Source organism: Mus pahari, chromosome 1, assembly GCF_900095145.1.
Source record: "Mus pahari chromosome 1, PAHARI_EIJ_v1.1, whole genome shotgun sequence".
Taxonomy (NCBI): domain Eukaryota; kingdom Metazoa; phylum Chordata; class Mammalia; order Rodentia; family Muridae; genus Mus; species Mus pahari.
The window spans coordinates 8,272,875-8,282,248 of NC_034590.1; the positions used below are offsets into that span (position 1 = coordinate 8,272,875).

General features: G+C 46.7%; 1 protein-coding gene across 1 annotated transcript in view; it reads right to left on the reverse strand.

Moving 5' to 3' along the window:
* Gpatch1 (G-patch domain containing 1) overlaps positions 1–5,477 on the reverse strand; it is a 42,566-nt gene extending 37,089 nt beyond the window's left edge. The window contains exon 1 of the mRNA XM_021200028.2: positions 5,405–5,477. Within this exon, the coding sequence (XP_021055687.1) occupies positions 5,405–5,477 (73 nt within the window). The remainder of the gene's footprint in view (positions 1–5,404) is intronic.
* Positions 5,478–9,374: the final 3,897 nt, after the last annotated feature.

The following is a 9,374-nucleotide window of genomic DNA, read 5'->3' on the forward strand; positions in this document are numbered from 1 at the left end:
CCAGCCTGGTCTACAGAATGAGTTCCAGGACAGCCAGGACTACACAGAGAAACCCTGTCTGGAAAAACAAAACAAAACAAAAAACAAACAAACAAAAAAAACTTCAGTACAAAAAAAAACCTCTTGAGTACTGAGATGATAGGCATGGCTAATGTGGTTCTGGGGATAACTTACGGTTTCTAGCATGCCAAGAAAGCACTCTGTCAAGTGAGTCATAGCCCCAATTCCAATTTTTCCCATTTCTTAAAAACTCAGTACACACGCTCCATTACTTTGTGTGTGTGTGGCATGATCCCTGTCTTGGTCAGATTTCTGCAATATTAGCACCCTGACAGTGTGTTCTGGGTATCTCTTTGTTGTGGGGAGATGGCCTGCGTGCTGCGGTGGGATGTTTAGCAGCATCTGGGCAGGCTTGCTCCCCTCCCCTCCCTTGCCCATCCCCTGTAGCTGGGCTAGGTGAGGCCCTGGGCTAAGGTGAGGGAGGGTGCCATTCTTGCAGCCTTCTTGACCTAGAAGGGAAGATAATATCTGCAGACAACCAAGTGGGACTGGTGGCGGCAGGTCATGAGATCCACTGGTGTGGCGAGCCAGGCCCTACAGAGCTCCTAAGGAGATGGTGCCATCTCTAACCTAGTTGCCAGAAAACTCTAGAGAGGAAGTGGTACTTAAGCCCGTTCCTACTGTAATCATGGCCACTGACAACAACTAATTCTTCCCTTATCGGGGGGCTGATAAGTTGCTCATTTATCATACCTGGATAAGGTACTTATTAAGTAGCTGCCTGAGGTCCAGAGTTAATAAGCACAGAGCTGAGCCAGATCTCAACTCTATCTCCAAGCCAGAGCTACCACCCACACTGTTCCTTACATAGTCCTCAGCTAAAAGTACACAAAAGTCTCGCCTCTGGAAGAGGCTGGGTTCTAGATGCTGGTGGAAAAAGCGAAGCACAGAGCCCAGCAGGGGAGACTGGCGAGCATGTGTCAGACTGCATAAAGGAACCCAGAAAGAGCATAGTTCTGTTAGCTGCAGGTAAAGACACAATTCCAGCAGAAGCACTAGATTCTGCCATCAAACAGGTCTAACAGGGTGGTGCTGGACTTGGGGAGAGGGGAATCCTAACACAGAATAATGCATGCTTGGCATGCACAAAGCCCGGACTCAATCCAACAAAGCCCATAATGTCAGGTATACTGAGACGGTCCGATTGCACTAGAGGAACAGGAAGAAGTGTGAGATGGAGACAGAAGCAAAGGTTGACAATACAAGGCCTTTGGGGACTGATACAGGGTCTGTGACATCCTCTGTGTTGAGGGATGTCTAGGTAGGTTTAAGGGTGGTAGTCATAGCACCAAGAAGAAAAAGAAAAAAAAAAAACAAAAAAAAAAAACAGCCCTAAAATGAATCTGTAAAGGAAGGAGGGCAAGAATTGAGGATTCTATAATGGAGTGATGCTGTCTAAGGAAGAGTAGGAAAGTACTGTGGACTTACTTTCTTCCTTCCTGATCAGTCACTAAACTCCCCAGCTAATACCTAACCAATAATCCTGCTGTCAGGACCAGCAACTTTAATTAAGGTTTAATTAAGTCAAAGGAGCCAGTCCTCCACTAGTGTTTACCTGACCTGACAGCACAACTTCAAAGCAGGAGTAAGAGTGATTATTGGTCTAGTTGTGCTGTAAAATGCAGCCAGAGACTTCAAAGTGTTTGGAGAGTGGTGGATCAGGGGCTATAATACAGCTCAGTGTTAGAGAGTGGGATCAGCACCAGGAAGGCAGAAGGGAGGGAGGGGGAGGAAGACCAGGAGGGAGGGAGGAAGGAGGCCAGGAGGGAGGGGGGAGGGAGACCAGGAGGGAGGGAGGAAGGAGACCAGGAGGGAGGGGGGAGGGAGACCAGGAGGGAAGGAGGAGGGAGACCAGGAGGGAGGGGGTAGGGAGACCAGGAGGGAGGGAAGAGGGAGAAAGTTCTGAAGCTTCTAACATTGAAGTTACAGAGTATTTCCAGGAAGACTGGAGAGATGGCTCACCAGTTAAGAGCAACTGCCTGTAAATAAAGCTCCAAGAAATCTAGTGTCCTCTTTTGGCAGTCCTTTCCAAACAGACATGCATATGTACAAATAATAAAATAAATCTATCTAGATCTAAAAATGGGAAAATTCTACAAATCAATGTCCTTTCCTTTCACCCCAAAGCATAGTTAGACCAGTTTTTTTTTTTTTTTTTTTTTTTTTTTTGGTTTTTTCGAGTCAGGGTTTCTCTGTATAACCCTGGCGGTCCTGGAACTCACTTTGTAGACCAGGCTGGCCTCGAACTCAGAAATCTGCCTGCCTTTGCCTCCCAAGTGCTGGGATTAAAGGCATGCGCCATCACCGCCCAGCTTCATTTCTAACCTTTGTTAAAAAAAAAAAAAAAAACAGGAAGAACTGGAGGGTCTGGCAAGATGTCTAAGTAGATAAAAGCATTTGTTTCCAGGCTGGCAATCTGAGTTTAATCTTTGAGACGTACATAGCAGGAGAGAATTGACTCCTGACTCCTGTTGCTGACCCCTGCGCACAAACTGGGCACATGCATACCCTCTCAAGTAATAATAATATAATCTAAAACTAGGGAGAATTTGAAAAATCCAGGTCAAACAGCTGATACCTTAATGGCATATCTCTTCTCAAGGAAACAACTATAACACCAGAAATACAGAAACGATATGAACGGGTGTCCAAGATGAATGTTATGCACGACCCTTGACCTCTTCCATAGCTACTGTCTAACCAGTCTTCACAGCACCCTGTCGCTCCCCTATGGCCTCTTCCATAGCTTGTGAAAGATACTATCCATATCCATCCATATCCATCACATATTTCAGTGCTCGAAAATCTTGTGCTTTTGTTCTCTACTAAACCTGAAACTCCTCCAGTCCAAGATCTTTATCATCTGATTCTTTACATTCACAGGGTGTTGTGCTTGTCGATAAAACTAATGTGATCTTAGTTGTATTGAACAAATAGGCTAGAATTAGGGGCATAGTTATGATGGTCACGTTCCACCCCACAGTCTACCTGGAGAAGAACTCTGCAATTAGGGCAGAGGGGACTTTACACCTGGGGTAATGGGTGTAGAGTGGATATGGATGTACAATGGTATAGTATACTGTGTAAAGATTATCCCTTATTATTCCTATGCTGATTTCTCTGTCTCCATATCTGTTTGTAATCTGGACATGGCATTTTAATGCTTATCCTAAGTATCTCCTGGCTCGATGTTATATAAACATTGCTTCCATTTATTCTCTGATTTGTCAATAAAAGATGCTCTACCCATGGCTGAGCAGCACAGAGAGTAGAGATAGTCTTTGGATCCCAGTCAAGGGTTTGGGAGAGAGAGAGAGAGAGAGAGAGAGAGAAAGAGAGAGAGAGCGAGCAATACTAAAAAGCAAGGGTCGAATGGGTTTTGGCTGGGACATAGCCATATTAGCTTAGATGAATAGAGTAGATTAACTACTCCTCAACTATTATGCTGTACAGCTTGATCAAATAAATCTCTGCCTCATTTATTTGGGAGCTAGCTGGGATAGAGAAAAATTATCACATAAAAATGCATGAACACAGACATCTCTGAAGAAACACAGGGGCAACCTTCAAACGTACAGGAACTTGCACGGAGACTAGGCTTCCTCTCCCTTTGGGCATCAGAGGTTAGGATCTGGCAAACATTTCTAATGATTAGAACTGCTTGGGCTGTCGATACAGCTCAGTTGTGGAATGCCTGCCTAACAAGCACAGCCGCCCGAGTTTCACCCTCGGCACCACACAAACATGGCAGGTAGCACAGGCCTGGGGTCTCAGCACTTGGGAGGCACAAACAGGAGGACCAGAAGTTCAAAGTCAGTCTTCACCACACAAAGGTTTGAGGCTAGCTTGAGCTGCGTGTGACTTTGTCACAGAAGAACTGTCTAAGACATATGTGATATGTGATGTGCAAAGCTGTAATCCCAGTTCTGGGAAGGCTAAGAAAGGAGAATAGTCCTGAGTTTAAAGTCAGCCTGGTCTACATATTTGACAAATAGAAGGCCAGCTTGAACTATATAGAAAGACCCTATCTTATACCCACTCCTGCCCAAAAAAAAAAAAAAAATAAACAGTAAGAGTCTCAGTGAAAATGTCTCAGACTATAGCCAACAGGTCAGGATGGGAAAGCAGGAGGCAGGAGTGGGGGGAAGCCTCACCAATGAAAGTCTACAGGTAACTTCTGGCCCACCACTGTGAATCCTCTACCTTCCCCACAAAGTTAACACCCCCATCAGGGGTATGGACACCCAGTAGATAAACCTAGTCATTAAGTGAAATAGACCAGAAACGCCAGAGCGCCTTGCTTCATCTTACCTTCAGCCCAGTATTTCACCAGCAACTCCAGTCAACACCTGTCAAGTCTACTCCATGCAAAACCTACTCAACAGCTGTCACTGTCAACTCTCCAGTCCACACAACCACAGTCTCCAGACCTTTCTGGCTAAATTCCCTGCTTCGTTCCTGCCCACCCCCAAGGAGACTACTCTCAAAATTAAAGCAAACATAATGTTAAAACATGCATCCTGCCAGGCATGGCACTCCACACCTTTAACACCAGCACCTGAGAGGCAGAGGCTGCTAAAATACTGTGAGTCCAGCCAAGGGCAGCTAGCAAGACCCTGCCTCCCTCCCCCCCTACCAAAAAAGGAAAAGGGAAGAAATACATTTCTCTTTGTGTAAACTGAACCAAGGACTTTTCGTACCCGTAGTATAAGAGCAAAACTCCGGGCTGGGTGTGATGGCACACAGCTACAAACCAAGCACATGTTAGGCAGGAACAGGAGGATCAAGAGTTCAAGTCCAGATTCTCGGCTATAAAGTAGGTTTGATGTCAGCATGGGTTACATGAGACCCTGTCAGACCGATTCTTGGGGCTGGATATGTAGCTCGGTTGTAACATACTAGCCTAGCACGCACGAGGTTCCCTCCTCAGCAACACACACGCTCCAGATTCCTTACCATGGCAAGGGCCACCCACACGTGTCCTGACTATCCCTAGACTGCTAAGCTGTCTGCCACTTTCGGGGTTTCCTATCTCGAGTGTTTCTCCCTAGATCTTTCCAGGTCTGGTTTCTTTTACTTTCAAGAAGTTTCCGGGTGCAAACGTTGCCTCGGGACAAGAGACTGACTGACCACCCTCCATCATACCCATGCTGCCTAGTCATTCCTGCATCTCCCACCCCTCCGCGTCCCTCTCTGCCCCCGAGAACGCGGCGCCCAAGCCTCTCCAGCGCGTCCCCTGTGCCCACAGCGAGCGAGCCCAGACCCAGGCCGAGATGTCGCTGTCGCCCACGTGCTGGACTCTCAGCCTGCGCCCCCCAGACTCCGCCGGCCATCGGACCCGCACCTTCCTCCAGAGGCTCCAGGCCCGTTCCATAGCTGATCAGATCCTCGTCACTGTCACTGTCCAGCGCCGCCATCCTGCTTCTTCCGGGCTCCGCCCCCTCGCTACGGGAGCCTCTATAGGCCAAAAACCTTCAGTTTCGCCTCCGCGAACTGAAGTATACTGTAAAGATTTGTTTGGGGGGAAAAGTGACACCTCTTCCTTGCAGATCATAGTCCTATGCAAAGACTGACTCCAGATGCAGATAAGGTTTGTATCTGAGCCGGGCGGTGATAGCGCACACCTTTAATCCCAACAGTCAGAAGACAGAGACAGGAGAATTTCTGAGTTCCAGGCCAGCTTGGTCTATAGAGAGTATCAGGACAACAGAAAGCTACACAAAGAAACCCTGTCTCGAAAAAAGCAAGAACAAACAAACAACAAAAACAATATTGGCCTCTGTACACCCCGTCCTGGCTCCGCCATGTGCCTGAGTACTGGAAGGACACAGCGATAAGATGCTGGAAACCTCCCAAATATCCGGACGCAGGGCAGAGTCTCTGTAATTCCATACAGCCAGTCCCGCGACTGGCTCCTTCGCCCCTGCTTCATTTCCTCAGCCAACAATAAGTGCCAACCCAATCTTGCATCCGTCCCAACCAGCTTCCGGAAAAATGCTTGCCCAGTCGCCACTGTCTGGCCCTCTACACTGGAAATGGGAAGGAACTGACAGGCAGATGTGTCTTCAGTGCACATCGTATGAATCGGGCCCCACACACACTCACACACAATATACTTGTCATCTTTATATTTCCAAAAGTGAGACCCCCTCCTAGACTTTTGGAAGGATTTGCCGACCCTGAGAACATCAGAACCCTGCACTCTAAGTAAATTGGTGAAAGTCAAGAAACAAGATATCAAGCATGGATAAAGAGCTGGACGTCAGCCTAAACTACACAATGAGACACTGTAATAAATAATCAAATAAATAGGAGAGAGAGAGAGAGAGAGGACTGAGGTGCAGTTCAGGGGTAAAGCAGGAGCTGAGCATGTCTGAAGGCCTGCCTGGATTTACATTCCCAGAGACCCAGGTTCTACTCTCGAACTGACAAAAAAAAAAAAAAAAAGGACTGGATGGATCAATAACAAGAAGAAAGGGATGGAGTAAGGAACGTGGGATGATGGGGCCGGGAAATGATATGGAAAGAAAACTGGAGAGAGGAGGGAGAGAGAGAGAGAGAGAAGCAAAGTGGGCTAAGGATGCTCGAGGTCCTTCAGGAAATCTAAGGCACAGATGGGTGCCAATGGGTGCCGTTATCTCTTTTTGAAAGCTTGGCCAAGACCAAAAAAGGAAAAAAAAAAAATCAGCCTGGCTTGGTAACTCCCACTTTTAATCTCAGCACTCGGGAGGAAGAGGCAGGGGGATTTCTGTGAGTTCAATGTCAGCCTAGTCGTCCAAGTGAGTCCAGAGCTGCCAGGCCTCTGTTACATAGAGAAACTCTGTCTCGAAAAGCAAATAAACAAACAAACAAAATGTAATAAAAATTAAGTTCAGGTAATAAGATGTGAGGCTGATATAAAAACCTCTCTGGGAACCCCAGGCTTGATTTCTTCCTTTTATTTTTGAGGAACTCATAACAATGCAACAATGAGTGATGATCACAGTCACTCCCATTGAAGCCTTTCTTATCCCCCTTGTTGGCTTACAGACAACTCCTCTATGTCACTCCCAACAGCGACCTAGCACTACTCCCTACCCCACACCCCTCCTCTCTCTCTCTCTCTCTCTCTCTCTCTCTCTCTCTCTCTCTCTCTCCCACACACACACACACACACACACACACACTCTCCTCCTTTTCTCTCTCTCCCTTCCCTCACCGGTGTTCCCACATGTTTCTGGATAACCTGTCTTTCAGTCCTCTATCCCAGCTTTCTCTGTCCTCGTGGCTCCATCTGCCTCTGCCCCTTCTCCGAGTCCTTGCCCCCGCTTCCCTTCCCCCACAATAAACCTTCAGTATAGTATACTAAGTCTGTGATTTTTTTTTTTAAGGAGGACACCTTGGCATGGGCCTGCCAGGTACCACATTATATTTCATGGCACCCTTTCCACTCCTGCTGATGTCCTTCTTCTGAATTAACCCCTCTCCTACTTTCCCGTGCCGGCATATGGTGTGTGTGTGTCTGTGTGTGTGTGTCTGTGTGTGTGTTGTGCAGCCAGCCACAGCTGCCATGTGTTCCTGTGTTTGTGATTGCAATGACCCTGACCTAGCCAGTAGACACTCCTCACCATTTCTCTGGCTCTTTCCATCTTTCTGCCCTCTCTTCTAGAGTGCCAGCTGAGCTCCAGAGGAAAGCGATCTGAACATCGGTGTAAGGTTGAGCACTCAGCAGTCTTTTTCATCGCCTTGGCCAGCTATGAATGATTTAACCACAGCCCACTACAGAATGGGATTCCTCTGAACCTGGATGCAGTGACACACACCTTTATTCCCAGTAGTTGGGAGGCAGTAGTAGGTAGATCTCTGTAAATTCAAGGTCAGCCAGGTCTTCATAGTGAGTTCCAGGTCAGCAAGACTACATAGTGAGTAAGACACTGCTTCCAAAACAAACAAACAAAAAACCAAAAAGCAAAGAAGCCTCCTTGACCAAAGAGAAGAACAAGGTCGACCTGCGTATAAGCATAAATATTCAGAAAGCAGTTTGACTACACGACCACTTAAAAATCATTAGCAGTTGGGCTGGTGAGATGGCTCAGTGAATAAGAGCACCTAACTGCTCTTCTGAAGTTCCTGAGTTCAAATCCCAGCAACCACATGGTGGCTCACAACCATCCGTAACAAGATCTGACACCCTCTTCTGGAGTGTCTGAAGACAGCTACAGTGTACTTACATATAATAATAAATAAATCTTAAAAAAAAAATCATTAGCAGTGCCAGGCGTGGTGGCGCATACCTTTAATCCCAGCACTTGGGAGGCAGAGGCAGGCAGATTTCTGAGTTCGAGGTCAGCCTGGTCTACAAAGTGAGTTCCAGGACAGCCAAGGCTATACAGAGAAACCCTGTCTCGAAAAACAAAAAACAAAAAAAAATCATTAGCAGCAAATTACCAATGAGGGCCTTTGAACTGATTTACAATAACAGATGTATTTCCTCCCATAAAGGGAACTTGGAATCCAATTAGAAAGTGAGTGGGAGGTTATCCCCAAAACTGCCATGTCACTATGGCAGCAGTGGGCATATCCTGCCTGGAAGATCACTATTATAGCACATGGGGTCATGTGTGGGTAAGATCACTGATAGCTTTTCTCCTTCAGAGGCCTACATAGCACCTTCCAGTATTATAAACTCTATTCAGCGGAGAGGAGACGTCCAGTTCACATCCAGTATAACCCCTGTGTCCCATGGCGCATTTATCCTCAAGGTGTTTTATCTTCAGCAATAGGACTTAGTTTGTTTCTTCTTCTTCTTCTTCTTCTTCTTCTTCTTCTTCTTCTTCTTCTTCTTCTTCTTCTTCTTCTTCTTCTTCTTCTTCTTCTTCCCCCTCCTCCTCCTTCCCCTCCTCCTCCTCTTCCCCCTCCTCTTCTTCTTCCTCCTCCTCCTTCTTTTGTGGGGGAGAGGTTTTTGAGACAGGGTTTCTCTGCATATCTTTGACTGTCCTGGAACTCTGTATACCAGGCTGGGCTTGAACTCACAGAGATCCACCAGCCTGTGCTTCCAGAATGCTGGGATTAAAGGCATGCACCACCACTACCACCTGACTATTTTTTGTTCAATAGTGATTGTGTGTGTGTGTGTGTGTGTGTGTGTGTGTGTGTGTTTAGTTTTAGTTTCATATAGCTAGGTGGGTTATTGACAGGGTCTCACTATGTACCGCTGCTAGCCTGTAACTCATTATGCTATGCAAATCAGGCTGGCCTGAAATTCACAAAGATCTGCCAGCAATTAAATGTATACACCACCACACCAGTCTGCAGTTGGGTCTTACCATCTAGTT